This window comes from Ursus maritimus, unplaced genomic scaffold, assembly GCF_017311325.1.
Source record: "Ursus maritimus isolate PB19 unplaced genomic scaffold, ASM1731132v1 scaffold_22, whole genome shotgun sequence".
NCBI classification, from domain to species: Eukaryota; Metazoa; Chordata; class Mammalia; order Carnivora; family Ursidae; genus Ursus; species Ursus maritimus.
Window position 1 is genome coordinate 17710527 of NW_024424675.1, and position 16570 is coordinate 17727096.

At 49.4% G+C, this 16570-nt stretch overlaps 1 protein-coding gene and 1 pseudogene across 2 annotated transcripts in view; both read right to left on the bottom strand.

The window, feature by feature from the left end:
* The window catches only part of CDS2 (CDP-diacylglycerol synthase 2), a 61381-nt gene that overhangs the window by 13011 nt on the left and 31800 nt on the right, over positions 1-16570 (bottom strand). For both annotated transcript variants that reach the window (XM_040637998.1, XM_040637997.1), the window contains exons 2-7: positions 8453-8589; positions 6674-6770; positions 5819-5916; positions 3763-3902; positions 2204-2262; positions 1287-1369 (exon numbers count right to left, since the gene is read on the bottom strand). In XM_040637998.1, coding sequence (XP_040493932.1) covers positions 1287-1369; positions 2204-2262; positions 3763-3902; positions 5819-5916; positions 6674-6770; positions 8453-8589 — 614 coding nt within the window. The remainder of the gene's footprint in view (positions 1-1286; positions 1370-2203; positions 2263-3762; positions 3903-5818; positions 5917-6673; positions 6771-8452; positions 8590-16570) is intronic.
* On the bottom strand, positions 10007-12263 carry LOC121104640 (annotated as a pseudogene).

Here is a 16570-nt window from a genome sequence, read left to right on the forward strand (position 1 = left end):
TAACACACTATGCATAAATCTCTGACTTCCTGGCCCATCAACTAGAGGCAAGATTTTCTGTTTGTTAAGGGGGCATCTGTATCCTCCCGTCGGCCAACATTATTTACTTGGTCAAGGCTTCTAGCATATATTCTCTGCTCTTCCTATTTTCTACACCTACAATTCCTGTAGGTTGAGCATGAAAACCAATAACCAGAGATTTTAATACGATTCACTGTAGAACCAAATGGCATGTTTGGTCCTAAAGATGAAGGACCTACCATGCGCCATTTCTTAGAATTACCTAACAAAAACTGAAAGAAAGGGAAAGATTGTGGGCCTCCCCAGACCGTTATTATCATTGTTTTAAACATAATAATGCCCAAGGCCAACATTTACATGAGCTAGTCTCTGTTCTAAGCACTTTATGTGTATTTACTAATTTATTCCTCAGGAAGTGGGTATTATTATACCCTCAGTCAGAAATCTGGACACAGAGGCACAGTCTGGGGTCTTAAACACAACACTTCAGCACCTCTTAATATAAACCAGGATATGCCTTCACCTTTCACCAAGATCATCCAGCTTCCTCAGTCGGCCTGCTGACTTCCTAAATGCTGACAGATTTCCTACTGAAACCACTGCATTTCTGGAATAAAATCTACTAAGTAATGAGTACATGATTCTTTCGACACATTGCCGGATTCTCTCTGCTAATAATTTATTTACAATGGTTTATCTGTAATCATTAAAGAAATCAGTTTAACATTCTTCTTTCTACTTCCCTAAGCTTGTTAGCTTTAGTATGAAGGAGGAGATCAAACTCTGCTATTATCACTGGTTGTTCTTTCCCAGGTGTGGATTCCTAGGCAATTTTCCAAGTTCTTCCACAGTTAGGGATCTTCTCAAGTTTCCTTCTTCATGATTGTTGGTAGTTCATGTTTTATCAGATCATGACATTTTCCTTTAGTTCTTCAAACCTGTTGCTATATAGTTGCACTGTCTTTATCCACGGACTTGTTAGTCTAGAACTTTGGTTCTCAAAGCAGAGGTCCTGACCAGCAGCAGCAGCATCGTCTGGGAATGTACTAGAAATTCAAATTCTCATTATGAATCTACTGAGGCAGAAACTCATGAGTGAGGCCCAGCGATCTGTGCTGCAACCGGCCCTGCGGGGGTTCTGACGTAGCTCAAGGTAAGAGCTTCCGGCTTAGAAGGGAAGCAGGAGTTCTCGGTCTACCTGACACGAGAAAACCCACCAAATAAAAGGGAAATCTCCCTCACTCGGGAAATCTCGCTTCACTCACCAGATCATTCCCTCGAACAGGTTGTGGATGACGAGATGTGACTGAGTTACAACAATCAGTAATGTTACATGGGTCCAGCCAAACTGCAAAAGAGATCAAGAATACATTCGACCTACCTATTACCTTGAAAGGAACTTCAAATAACAGCCAATAACAAATAGAAAATTGTTAAAACACAAAAACAAAACAGGTAGAAAAGACATCTGCTTCTGTATCTGTCTTATTGGAAGTAAAAAAGTACAGAACAGGCATTTGGGATTAACTTTGCCTCCAGCTGTAATTACCAGCAAAAGTAGGGCCCACAGGGCCCATTAGTGAGCAAGTACTTCTATGCTCTGAAGGCCTGGGTACATCTCATTTTCTCCATAAATGTTAATTGAGTGCTGGGGCGCCTGGGTGGCTCAGTCGGTTAAGCGCCTGCCTTTGGCTCAGGTCGTGATTTCAAGGGTCCTGGGATTGAGCCCCACGTCGGGCTCCCTGTTCAGTGGGGAGTCTGCTTCTCCTTCTTCCTCTGTTCTCTCTCTCTCTCTCTCTCTCAAGTAAATAAATAAAATCGTTTTTAAAAATGTTGAGTGCTTGGGACACTCAGTGAGGGGTTGTTTTCAAGTTGAGGGACTGATGTAGCAGGTAGGATATCTGTGGGCGTCACCTGAAGCTTCACCGTGAGCCTTACTTGGAAGCCACCTGCAGGTCCCAGTGGAGAGGTCGCCTGGGTGTAAATTAAGTAACAGCGATTGGGTCGAGGTGGATGCAGAGCCGCCTACCTTAAATGCGGACACCCCTTCGTGCTCTAGCTTCTGTGCACACAAAACAGACTGCATGCCAGCGTTTTGGTTTGTCACAGGAAGCACAGAGGCCTGTTGAGTTTCTGCAGAACTAGCCAAGAATTGTGACGCACACACATACATCTCGCTTACCATATAGAACTGCAGTCGATAATGCTTCTTGACCAGACTCAGTACAAACATGCAGAATCCTAGTTTGAGGAGGACAAAGGGCAAAACGAATCACACTCTGCACTATTTTTGTGCTAATCGTTTCCTTTAGATGTGTTAAAATGGTCTTTTGGCCAATTTCCTTACAGCAGTTAAGCAGTGCACAATTCCAAAGCCCAGGGGAACAAACCTAGTTATTCCAGTAAGAGTCAGAAGCAAAAATGGACTCCTTCAAGACAATCAAAGGAAGGCACTCAATTTAGAACTCTGTTCACCAGACAGGAACAATTTGATCCTAGAGCAGGGTTCGACCAACAAAGGTCAGGCCAACCACCTGTTTTTACAAATAAAGTTTTATTGAAACACAGCCATGTCTGTTTGTTTACATGTTATCTGGGGTTCTTTCATGCTCAAGGGAAGAACAGAAGAGCTGCAACAAAGAGCCTATGGCCTCCAAAGCCGAAAAGATTATCTAGACCTTTAAGGAAAAGTTTGCTGACCCCTGTCCTAAATTACAGGTTTGGCTAAGGGGGGGAATCTACCTTGCATCTCTCACATTGACCCACATAATGGCAAAATAAAAATAAAAATAAAAACCTGCAGGCCCCCCCATCCACCATGAAGGAAAGAGACTTTTACCCACAGGAGTGGCTGGGCCCCTCAAACACAGCCCTGCCCAGAAGACAGCATGTGGCTATTCCAGACCCCTGGCCTCACTCTGTGGGGGGCTACTCTCAGGGTCCGAGGCACACACTCTGACTATGCTCCACAGCAACAGACCCCTTGGCAGTGGATTTTCTATTTTAATGGCCAGATGTCATTCACAGAGCCAAGTATTGCTATCAAGCTGATCAAAAATAGGTCAGACTGAAATCTAGGTCAGAACAAACTTCTCCTGTGCCTCAAACTGGCTTCGAGGGCAACTATGAAAAACACTAGCATTAACACTTAACACTCAGGTAGGACTGAGTTTGGACTGATATAGCCCCTTACTGTTTGTCAACTTTTAATGTATCTGATTAAATCCTCACAGTACCTCTGCTGTTTTAGCTCCAGATTACAAAAGAGACCCAAAGATTACGCACCCAGCTCCTCTGAAGTCACAGAGTCCTTTTAAACCCAGGTGGGTAAAATTTCCACCACACTGCACTGTCCCTCATACGGCCCCTCAGGTGACTTCCCTAAAGATAGCTGCTGGTTTTTATACCAAGTTCCTGGGTGGTTTGTATTTTGATCACACCACAGAATCTCTGCCAACAAGAGAGTCAGGACTGGACCGTGCTGTGCTGTCCTCCCACGGAGGCTGGGACACAAGGACAGGTGGCACAGACTGCAGTCCTCACGGCAAGACCCTTGCGCCCATCTCTTAGTCAAGAGCTGCTATGACCCACATTAAAGGCAGAGCCCTCAGCTCTGCTGCCCTGAACAGTCAGACTTACCATCATCAAAACTGTGCATTCACCAAGAAGTTCCCCAACTTCTACTCAGCAGACATACAAAACAAGACAAACACAAGAAGTGGTGAACTGCTGAATGCCTACCTATTAGATAGAGAGTGAAGGAAATGAACCGGTGGTATTTACTGAGAATCCGCAAAGGCTCCTCTCTCTGAACCAGAGTGAAGAAGTAATCCGTCACTGTCTCACCATAGAAGAAGTAATTTACACACAGTAGAAAGTACCTGTAAATAAAGACAGGTCACTGCCATGGGGGGCACATGCGGCCTCTCCTTAACAGTGAGGCGGTCAGGAAGCTCTGAGGATCAGAGCAGCGCCCACCTGACCCCATGCCCCCCCGCGGCGGCTTGCTAGGAACAAGCCAACCACGGTTCCCTGCTCACTGGGGGCCCTGTGGCTGAGAAGTTTATCTGGAAATCTGTGACAGCTTTCACTCACGCTCCGTTTATCACAAACTTGGGACTCAGTTTTTGCTCCTTTTGTAAAGTTACCACGCCTAATCTAAGAACATTCCAACTGTAAGATGACCTTCCAGAGCGTGGCTCATCCTTCCTCCCCATCCTATTTCCTCTCTTCCAGGAACCCCGCACACCTACTGAGTGGTTTTCTCTGGCTTTGTCACCAACTGCTTCGCTCCTGTCTCCCCCAGCCTGGGACATCCTCTTCGCTTACCCATTTTGTCACTCGTTGCTCAAATACCATTGTCTTCATAAAACCTTGCACAACCTAACATGGTATCTGCCTCTCCCCCGTGCTTATTCCTATAGCATGTAACACTGGGTCATTTCACTAAGCAATTAATCACGCTCAGTCTCAGAGTATCTCCCTCTCCGAAGTCTGCCTCTGACACATAAACCTTCCACCAGCATTAAGTCTTCATTTGTTGATAACCTGCCTCCTGCACTGGAGCTCTGGGAAGGGAGAAGCCAGGGCTCATGGACCTTTGCAGCCTTAGTGGTGCTTCGGAGTGTGGGAGCAAGCAGGCCTACTCCCGATACTCAACCAGGATCCTGAGGGAGGAAAGAGAATGAGAGCTTCTCTCTTCCATTTTCTTTCTTCTTCTTCTTTTTTTTTTTAATTGTGGAAGTTCAAGAACTCTCATATTGGATTTGTTTTCTGTTACATGAAAAACATTCCCTTTGGTCAGTGACCACAATCAAAGATCAGACATCCTGAGCGTGCTAACAAAATTTAAGATACTGCTTGCCAGCTACAGAACAGCCACAAGACAGACCTACACTTTAATCCTGCGAGCAAGCACAGGCCCATGTGTAGACCACGAGGCAGCTTGTATGGCTGGCTGGTGGGGAAGCATCTCCGGGAAGGCTGTGTCCAGCCTGAGTGTGAGCACGTCGGCTCCCTCGGCCATGACCAAGTTGCTGGGGCCTGAAACACCCCTCTCAGGCTGCTAAGTCATGGAACCATCCCTGAGTCCCAGCACAGAAGGTGAGAAGGGCCCACATTTGCCCCAAGTCCTCTTGGCACCACGCAGAGCTCTGCTCATGTGTCCCCGGAGCACAGTGCGGCCAGTAAAGCAGAGTTTCCAATCAGGAAGGGATCTCAGACATCACCTGTGCTACAGGTTTTGATTTTGTTTCTGCCTGAAGGCAGCTGAGCCCTTTCCCAGGACAGAGGGAACAGAGCTTCTCTGACGAGTCCAGATCCTCTGCATTCAGGCTCACTCCTGCCCACTCTGGCCCCCTAAGGTGCCTCCATCTGAGGAACGAGGGCTCCAAAGCCAACTGACTGGGTCTCAACCATCTGTCTCAAGGACGAGGAAACCAAGGTCCAGAGACAGCAACACCAGCACTGACAACCTACAGATGACTCTCATGGGATGCTGGGATAACAGAGCATAAAAAATATGTTGGTCTAGAAGTGGGGGCCACTGTGCAAAGTCTGATGAATCCAAATACCAAGGCTAACGTGCTCACAGATGCAGTCAGTGTGGGAGATTCCAGACCCCAGGCAACTACTAAACATGCCTCACAGGCCAGCCACATAAAATACGTGGGTCTTAAAGGTGTTGTCTGAGTCAGTGGCCATCACTACCCCCCTTCCCACCATGACTGTAAATATCTACCATGGAACACTTTTCACCCAAATCCAGTAAGGGCCCCTGTGGGGCTAGAGGGCTTACCAGCTGAGGGTTCTGAACCAGGGCAGGTCATAGGAGTGGTAGACGTTGTAGCCAATAGTGATAATCTCATGGAAACACTTAATCTGAACACACATCACCTGCAAGACACAAAAGAATCAGAGTACTTGCTAATTCCCCAGTTCTTACCATCTTCGGAAACAGAAACCCACGCAAGGGTCATGGGCCTCGAAAAAAAAACTATCATATTTAAAGAATGTCGGTCCTACAGTGACTCTGCTCTCCTCCTCCTTTCTCACTCACTCCGCACCCCCTTGGCAGTGCAGTCCTTTCTGTCACACAGAGTAGATCCAAGAAATATGCACCCCTGAAGCTTCAATTGACTTTTTATTGTTGTACCTCCCTGGACTCAATCAATCTCTTCCCCTTTTGACTTTGAATAGAAATACCTGAAAAGCCCCAACTGCTTTGCTCAGCAGTCAGCCGCTAGTCATCTGACCCTGGCCATGACAGCAGGAAGACTAAGGGAGCAGTGCTGAGGACTGGGATTTTTTAAATCAAAGTCCTAAGCCCCACAGTGAGGCCCCAGGGAAACAAGAAACAAAACAGAGAGTCACACAGAGTCGTGGCTGGGGTCACAGGCTAATCAAACAGCTGAAATAATATCAACTTTTAAAATGAAGAGATATCTTTAACCACACACAACAGGCCAGTGCCAACACCCCTTCAGCTGGCTCCTGGAAAGGGAAAAGTCACAGATATTCTAAGGCAGATGTGGTCTGAGGAGCCAGGACTCCCACTGATTCCCAGAACCAACCCAAAGCCCTACACTTAAAATGATGGATCCTGTGGGAAAAACTGAAGGCAAAACTGAAACAGCATGCAAATGGCACTTACAATGATCATTAAAACCATTGGTCCCAGGTAAATGATGATGAAGAAAAATGCAATCATGGCCAAAGTCAGGATGCCTCTCACCCACCAGTTCTTCCATCTACGAGAAGAGGGGGAGAAGAAAACATGTTAGGAGCCCAGAAAGAAGCAAACACAAACCCAAGGGGGATGGCTCTTTCCTAGGCCTCTCCTAGGAGGAGAGGTCAATCCCTTCCAGAAGCATCTCCTTCACCTTGACGGAGGTACTAGCCACATACGGGCAGAAGCAGGGCCATAGCCATCACCTCACCCACACCAAACTCAGCAGACGTGCCAAGCCTACAAAAAAATACACCCAGCTTATATCCTTTTTTTTTTTTTTTTAAGATTTTATTTATTTATTTGACAGAGAGCAAGCGAGCATAAGCAGGGGGAATGACAGAAGGAGAGGGAGAGGGAGAAGCAGGCCCCCCACTGAGCAGGGAGCCCAGGACTCCATCCCAGGACTCTGGGATTATGACCTGAGCCGAAGGCAGTCCCCTAACCAACTGAGCCACCCAGGCGCCCCCACCCAGTTTATATCTTAACAAAGGAATCAGGCAAAAGTCCTGAGGGAAATGTGGTGCCTACTTCTGTATCTACTTGGATGGCTTCTATGGCTCTCTATTCAAAGAAAAAACAAAGCACATTTTTCCGGCAGCAGAATCCTGTATCATTCTGCCCCTGCATCTTTATGGTGAGAACAACATTAACCAACGATAATAACAATCACAAAGATGCATCTGGCATTTTTACAAGGACTCTGCATATATTAATGCATTTAAGCCTCAACACTACCAACCTTCACAGATGAGGAAATGAATGCATAAATCACACAGCTGTGATGTGGTCAAACTGAGATTTGAATCCTGGGAGTCTGGCTCCAGAACCCACGCCCTTCACCACTACACAATACCACCTTTCAAAGAGACATGTGTGCGAGACACACAGAGAAACACCTTCAGATAATGTTCTAGGGTCTTAAAGTTTGCGTTTTTAATCTGCACACATAGCCAGTGTTGAAGGACCAGAGTCTCAAGGGACTAATTTTTTTTTTTTTTAAAAGATTTTATTTATTTATGTGACAGAGAGACAGCCAGCGAGAGAGGGAACACAGCAGGGGGAGTGAGAGAGGAAGAAGCAGGCTCCCAGCGGAGGAGCCCGATGTGGGGCTCGATCCCGGAACGCCGGGATCACGCCCTGAGCCGAAGGCAGACGCGTTAACGACTGCGCTACCCAGGCGCCCCTCAAGGGACTAATATTTTAACCCTGCATTCACCCAAGTTGAGATTTCTCAATTCTTCTGGGAGAATTTAAGGAATGTCCACAATGGATGTGTGTGCGAGAGGGAAAACCAAACTTTGACCTGAAAACTTGGGCTCCTGTGTGCAAAGCAGCTTGTCTATCAGTCACAAACTCCTTCACATGCTGCGTCGGCAACCTGCCCACCACCACCCCTGTGTCCAGACTCCCCTCGTCCTCGGACTACTGTACCTCTCAGCCCAGCCGACAGCACCCTTCAAGGGCCAGATCCTTCTAGGCTGTGCTCAGAGTTGCCATTAAGCACTAGATGACATTCAGTGGAGCCCTGAGCAGAAGCAGGACGACTGTGGCCACTGCCGCTGGGCAGGCCCACCCTGTACACTGTAATAGTGATGGGCTCATGCCACAGGACCACAGGCTGTCTGAGGACTCGGGGTCTTCCATGGCACTTGGACCTGGAGCAAGGCCCCTGCAAGCATCTGTACCATGAAGCCAGGTTACCTTGAAGACAAGTTGGAAAGGGCCCTGTTGAGGACCTCTGGGGTATCATCTGCGGAGGCTGATAGAGGAGCAGTTTCCGCTCGGCTCTCACTGTCCGATGCAGTCTCTCCATCTACCTTTGCTTCTGACTCCGATTCCTACATGGCACAAAAACAGATGAGGAAAGGGTCAAAAATAAGAAGTACATGCCTGTCATAAGAGATCTGTGGGAAAAGACCTGCAACAAGGCTTGAGGACCTAGTACAGTCAGGTGACAGAGCAGATGGGACTCACAGCGATCCCGACACTGTTCTGACATGTGCCAAGATGGCCAACTCTCTGCTGGAAGCGAGGCCTGCATCTGTACCACGGGGGAATGAGGAACAGCCACAATCTGCTCGATCCCCTTGTCTTCCCGGGGGCAGAGGAGGGGACAATGTCCCAGAGGAGGGAGAAAGGGGCTCTTCTGTATCCAAAGCAAAAGGGGAGGCAAGCCTAAATTTCATCAAGACCTCATTCCTGACCCAGCCCTTGCTGCCAGGCTTAGTGCCTCAAAGGGTTTGGCTGCTGGCAGCCAGAAAGTCACATCCACCTCCAAAAACCCCTCTCCACCAACACCTAAATCATGCAGCAAAGTCCCTGCTCTGCCACAACATGTTGTGGACTCTCAGTGCCCCCAGAGCGGCCTGTGGCTCTGGCCAGGCTCTCAGAGAAAAGCTGGGTGTGCAGGCTGTTGCCCCCCACTGGACTTCCCAGAGTCCACAGTGTTACTTCCAGACTCCACAAGAGCAGCCCATGAGGAGGCCAGCCCAGGCAGTGTGGGAGCCACACAGTACTGCTTACTAGAGTCAAGGCTTCACCAAGACCGGTGTGCCAGTCATTTCCCTGCCACGCAGCCCCGGGCACCAGCAGACCCTGCGATATCACTCACAGAATTGCCATCCAGGCTCCGGCCATGTCAGAAAAAATTCACCCTGCTTGCCAGCCCCTACGAGGGGACCAGAGTCATGCCAGCAACAGGCCCTCTATCCAAAATACCAGGGCAGGCTGCTCTGAAAACTAGGGACCTTACTACTTAGAGCATTTATCTCTTACAGGAATTTAGAACCACTGCTGTTGGGAAGAGATGGAAGACAAATCAAATCACTTTGAATTAGAGTTGCTAATTAGAGTTGCTAATTAGAGTTGAATAGTACTGCTTTGTATTTGCAGAGCTCTCAACAGCCGTAAGAATGTTTCCCATACCTATTGTGAACCTCAGAGAAGTTCTGCAAGGAAGGGAAAGGATAAAGGAAGATCTCTATGTACAAATGAAGAGACAGAGGCTCTGAGAAGTTCAATGGTGGGCCCCAAATCTCCTATTAATTCAGGTCTTCTGACTTCGTGATGTTCATACCACTAGGTTTCCTTTTACTTGAGCATCTTGGAATCCACTGGTTTTCTGACACCTGACACTTTATTAGGGAGGAGCCCTGGTTTGGAGAAGGGGTGGGGCTGGGGTAGACAAGAAGCGCCCATCTCAGGGGATTTTCCTGGACCTCAGGCGCTCCTCCGTGTAGATTTCGAGGAAACACCTCATGGATGAAATCCGCAGAGGGCAGCGCTGTGACTGCCAGGCAGCAGAGAGAGGAGGGGCACCCTAGCACAGCTGGGCCCCTGGGACAGCAGGGCTTCGAAGTCAGGCCGGATGTCGATGGCTGGAAAACGGGGGCTAGACTGCACGGGGGCTAGACTGCGCACGGGCACACTGTCTGGGCCCGCCAGCAAGTTCCAGGCATGCGGCGAACTGGAGACCAGGTGATGAACTTGGGATCGGTCATGAGCGCAGTGGCATAGTCACTGGGGGCAGGCAGAGCAAGAAGGTAAAAAGGAGGTGCACCTGAGCACCCTTCACCTTGCACTTCTCAAAAAGGACGAAGGTGGGATCGAACCCGCCCCTGGGTCAGAGGCACTGGGGAGAATTCAGGATGTCTTTGTCCCCGGCATTCTCTCGATGCCTGAACTACTGGCAAGAGAAGCTGCTGCAGCACATTCATCTGGGTGTAGCTCCAGACCACTGTGCCTCGGAGCGACGCCACCTTCCCGATGAGTGGCACCTTAGCCTGCAAGGAGCCGCGGGGCACCCAGGCTCCCAGGCTCCCCATTGGCCAGCGCACGCAGAGCGGGCAGACCTGAAGTGGGGGCGTGCAGGGCCTCAGCCTTGAACCCAGGAGTGTGGAGCTCAGGCCGGGGACCCCATTTTACTTTTCGGTAAGAAATTCAGAATGAAGTAAACTAGAAATGGCAAAAAGACGTTTCACCACACCGTCAAAGATTTCGTTACCTATGTGCGCGAACACAAAACACAGTCACATTTCTTTAAGTTGAATAATTTGAATTTCCCTAAGCAGTATATGAAATCGAGCACCATTTCATGTTTATTGGTTGTTTGGATATCTTCTTTTGTCAAGTGTCTACCAGCTCACTGACCATTCTTCTACCGAGTTTGCTGCCTGCCTTTGGATTTGTGGGAGCCTCTCATACATTCCAGCCCTAAGTACACTGTGTCACTCATACGTTCTCCCAGGCTTCTCTAACCCCACCCCTCTCCCAGTCATTCCTTCTCCTGACCCTCTCCCTCTGGGCACTGGCCACAATGCAGACTGACGGGGAGATTTTTCTAATTCTCTGGTGTTCCCGAAAAAGAAGGACCACACCTTTTTATTCCCTTGATAAAAACCTCCCCATGCCTGGTACAGAGCAAAATACTTACTAATGGATGGAAAAATGATGGAGAGAGGAAGCCAGGAATTAATTTCAGGTGTGGTAAAGAGCTACCCAGCCCCTGCCCTCAGGGAAATAGCTCTCTCTAACTTACGGTTGTGATAACATCACAAAACAGAGTTTGACTAGTGCAAGACTGCTAATAAGAGGCAGCTGGCTCTGGTAAAGGACCTATTCAGATGACCTCAGGAGTAGGATGTGAGGCAAGAGCCTTAGCTTCTGATGACAGGGTCACTGCTCCTTATATTGCCACAGCTCAGCCAGGGGGCTGTGGACAAGTTACGCAAGTACCTCTGTACTGTAGAGTCCTCCACTTATAAAACGGGCCCAGAAACAGTCCTCCTTCCCTGAAGAGATGTCCTGTTCCAGCACCCTGACAGGTTGTGAAACACAGCAGTGCCTCTGGGATGATCGCTCTCCAGTTAGAGTGAATGAAGACCAGGGCATTTGGAAAAGCATTCCATTCTTCATGTCAACATTAACACCCACAGCCCAGCGGCAACCATCAGCAGTATGAAGTAACGACGCTGCAGGGTCATCTAGATCTGACCCCTAACCCCAGGAGCTTCAGCATGTGAGCACCTGGGCCCCGCCAAGGCCTCCCACGGATGCTCACCAGGAGCATCCGGAAGCCACAGGGACTGAGCTGGAGCCCAGCAGGGGAGAGGGCATGTACCCAGCCACAAGCACATGTGCACACACGCACACGCACGCACACAAGCATGCCCCAGCACAAGGTTATTTTTAACTTATCCATCCTGTTGTCAAGGAGACTCACAAAGGCTGCTGGTTTCCCTAGGCGAGGAAGGGCAGGAAGGAGCCCAGGCAGAGCGCCTGCAGGGGAGGGGCAGAGAGCTCCAGCTCAGTGCTGAGTCTCTCTGGACCTTCCACATCCTTTTATGAGCGTTACCCCAGCACTGTGTCCTGCAGTATCACCCTATCTGACTCCTGTCCTTCCTCGCTAGAAGGGATGAGGGGAAGAGAGGTATCCTGAGGCAGAAAGTAGCACGAGAGAGAGAGAACTATCTAGAGTTGTAGATGCTAAGGGGTGCTTGGGTGGCGCAGTCAGATAAGCGGCCAACTCTTGATTTCGGCTCAGGTCATGATCTCGAGGTCCTGGAATCGAACCCTGTGTTGGGCTCCACACTCAATGGGGAGTCAGCTTTTCTCCCTCTTCCTCTCCCTCTGCCTCTCTTTCTCTCTCAAATCTTAAACAAGAACAACAACAACAAAACCTATAACTATTATTACCAAGATGTCAGAGCTTGAGATGAACAACTAAGAAATGAAGTAAACACCCTAAAGGAACAAGCCTTGAAAGAGATTAACTTTCTAGGTTTCACCTGCCTCTTAAGCAAGTAACCCCAGGTCACTGAATACACATCCCAGAGCCCTTACCTGGAGGCACCCTCTGAGGAGACCAGCACCCACCCTACCTGGACAGCCACTCCCTCACAAGCTGCAGTAGGACCCAACAAGGAGGAAGGGCAAATCCCTGTGCAAGAGGCAGGGGCAGAGCCCAGAAAACATGGACGGGGAGCAGGCAAGACAGCCAGCTCGCTGGGCTCCTGACCCCCAGTCCCTCTCCAACTCCTAGGTGTAGATGTCACAAGAGAACAGGCCCAGGGAACAGGAAGTGAAGAGAACTTGGAGGCTTACGGTATTCTGACTCCTTTCCACCCCATGGGAAAAGGCCTTTCGTTTGAAACGCTAGGACTTCCTTTTCAGCTGCTTACGTCTGAGTAAAAGAAGCCAAATGCTAGTGACAGCTTCCCTCGTGGGCAGGGATGCCGAGGAGCCAGGGACCTGGAGCCCAAGTTCTTGCCCAGAAGAAAAGTGACACATGCCAGACCAAGAGTCAGGGGTGCTGAGAGGTACACTGGTTTGCTCCTCCAGGCAAGACTGGCAGATGTAGAGGATGACCTGCTGCAGGAGGAGGCAGCGGCCAGTCAGGGAGAGCAGGGCCCGGGGCCCAGCTCTGATGCTCACTACACTCCCCGTGGGCCTCGGATCTCTGGTGCTCCCAGTGCAGAAAGGATCCCTTATCTTGGACGGCTGTTGAAATGATCAAATGCCACACCAATGAAAGTCTGTGAAAATTATAAAGGGGCTGAAGAGCAACACCGCCACCCCCACCCCTCAATATCCTGACCCTGGCACACAGGACAGCACAAGAACCTTAAACCCCCACCCCGGGCAACCTGGGCACCCTTCCGAAGGAGGGCAGAGCAGGAAGAATGGTGGCCATCAGGCCCTCCTGGGGCCCGTGTGCTCCCCAATTATGTGAGCTCAGCATCGGCCTGACCTGCTTCCTCTTTCATGCCTTCCATTCATCCAACAGGCAGCCTCCCAACTCAAAAATGATCCGCTTCCCAAAACTACTGTGGAACGGGGAGGCCTGACACACAAAGGCAGCAGCACACGCTAGTGCTCTCTGAAGCGGGGTGTGTGCGACACCATCCACTGAAGTGTAGGAAGAAATATTACAACTAACTGCTATTTATCTCCTTTGTATTTTCTTTCCTGTGCATGCTTTATAATGGGCCTTCCAGTACACGTGTATGACTCAGTAAGTCCGTGCAAGCTGGGGCACGTGGCTCATCACATCCGCATCAGACTTGGCGGTGTCTCAGTGGCCATGGGCTCCTTGTTTCCTACTGTGCTGAGCAATGCCTGGAACAGAGCAGGCACCCAAAGACCTGTTGCCCTAGTGAGCTAATGAGAATTCTACTTGGCCTACCACAGACCAAAACATCAGACTGCATTGAGAGAATGACAGAATCCACTGTGATTTCCAGCTCGCATGCCAGGACCCACGCCCCTGCCTCCCCAGTGGCCCTCACAGCGGGACCAGACTAGTCCAGTCCCACTCCGGACCCCTCCCTACTGGGAGGGCAGCAGGGAACAGCTGCTTTGCTGCTTTAAATGGTCTCAGCCCAGCTCCCAGGCAGCCCTCCCTTTTCAACCCAAAGGCCCAGATCAGAGGCTAAGTGGTGCATAGCCTATCTCTGAGATTCTATCTCAATCAACAGCCATCCTCCACAGTCCCTTAGCCATTCCCCAAGGGGCTGTGCTGCTGGTGTAAACAGGAAACAAAAGAAATTTCAAAAGGAAAGAAAAAAGCTCCCTCCTAGGCCCTCCTGGTTCACTTAGACCCTGAAAGGAAAGCAGAAAATCTGACTGATGATGAACAGAGGGAATGTCCTGGGTACCAAGGGCTCAGCTAAGACATGTTGACGTTTTTGGAGAAACTCTTGCTCAGAAAGGCTTCCCCTACCAGCCTTCCAGGGCCCCTCTATCCCCATGACTGCCCAGAAGCCAACCCCAGCCCTGACCTGAGGCTCAAAACAGCACAGCACAGAAGCCTTCCTTCAATGGAAGCAAGAGAAGGCAGTGCAGGAGGGCTGGGGGAACAGCAGGGTGGGAAGGGAAGCTCCCTGTGGTTGAGGCCTGGCTTTTCCTGGCCTGGGGAGGGACCCGCACTCATGGAACTCATTTTCACTGTTATTCTCTGGATAGAAAACCCTACCTCTTCCCGCTCCTTCCTAATTCCCAGTGTTTCCTGAAGGACTGCCTTGGGCTTACAAAAGCTTAAGAGGCAGCATCTTTTTGAGGCTCCCTTTTGGTCATCAGTTGGTGTTGGGGTATACCCTCTGACCTTGTTGTTTCTCAAGACTCCACAGTGACACCCACACATGGTTGGTGGTCAGAGCTTCACCAAACAAAGTGTGGCTGGCCAGGCTACACAGGAGCCCTTGGCATTGTATCCATCAGACTCCGGGCAGAGGCTACTCACCCCACCCCACCCCCATTTCTTTACCAGATGCCAACTCAGTTTTGTACCTTGCTAAAGAAAACATGAATATTCTGTTGACATTTGCCCATGAGGGGCAAAAAACTAGGGAAAGAAAATAGGTGGTACCATCCACTAGGCTCTTTCTTCTCTTTTTCATTTTCAGGGAAATTTCATTAAAAGGTAGTGCTCAGGGCACTGGCTGGTTCTCCTTCCAACAACTCTGTCCTTTCCACTGGCAACGCATTCAAATTTGTAAGTTTCATTTACTCCATGACTCCATAATTCACACAAACGATATTTTGTGAAGCTTTAGATCCAAATCACAAACCTTATCCTGGAAGAAAGTCATCAGGCTGAGCCTAACCTTTCTGCTAAATATTGGGCTTGCCATCTTCTTAAATCCACTCCCCCACTTACAGACACACTCCCCAGGAGAGAAATTGCCAGAAACAGGTTTATTCTTAATAAGAGTATCAGGGACCTACATGTCCCTCTTACTAGCGAAGTAGTGGTGTGTGTGTGTGTGTATGTAGTGTTAGGAATAGCAAATATTTCTAGCTTTTTCTTATGTTAATCCCATTTGACAAGTTCACTTGTCTAAACAAAAGATCAAGTAAGAAAGGAGTCCTACTCTGAAAGTTCACAATCATCCCCCAATACAGCCATACCCTGTCCTCTAAAAGCATCATATCAATATGACCTACAGAAAATGTGTTCAGCTACTCCAGATGGACTGCTTTACCTGGAGTACCTCCACAGGGGACTGCACGCCACACCAAAGGGCTCCAGAGGAAGGACATGAAAAGATGCATGCATGGGAGACTCAGCTTTTAAAAACCTGACTCTGGCTATGAACCAGTTCACCTCCAGACAACACTATTACAAGGGGGCTACAGACGCTTTTGCAGAGAACATACCACTGATGGCCACAGGCCCAGACAGGGCTCCCTCAGAAGGACAGTCATTCTCAGGACAGCTGCACGGGGATATACATGCCCAAGCGTGCACCATCCCCTTTGCTATCACCTTCTCTAAGACCTCACACCATTGATCTTTCTCCCTCCCTCTTGGGTGCTCCCCTCCCCCTCATCACAGGCCCTGACTTATAACCAGGTAAGCAGGCTCAACAATAAAAAGCTTTTGACAGCTCATCCACCCAATGCACTTTCTTCCTTACTTCACAGGTGATCTTTGGCAAGAGCTGTGGACACCCCGTCCCCCTCTGACTGCATCATTCCTCAACCACAGCGAGCCACCTGCCTGGCCAGCCACTCTGCTGGACCACTCTCCCCTCACCAATGGCCTAATCACTAAATCCACAGCATTCTCTGTCCTCCGCTCCTCCCTCCACACAGGCAATGCAAAAGACACACCCTTCCTTCGCTTCCAGGCAGCACATCGTTCCCAGAGGCCTCTATGGCCGGGCCTTCTTTAGCTAGCCTTCTCCTTGGCAGCTTCCTCTTCCTGCCTCTTAATTTGGGGATTCCGCAGGCTCTCTTGTGAGGCTCTTGCTCTTTACTACCCACTCTCCCCAAGTAATCTCATGCACTCTGATGCCTCCACCTGTCTCTCCTTGGGCT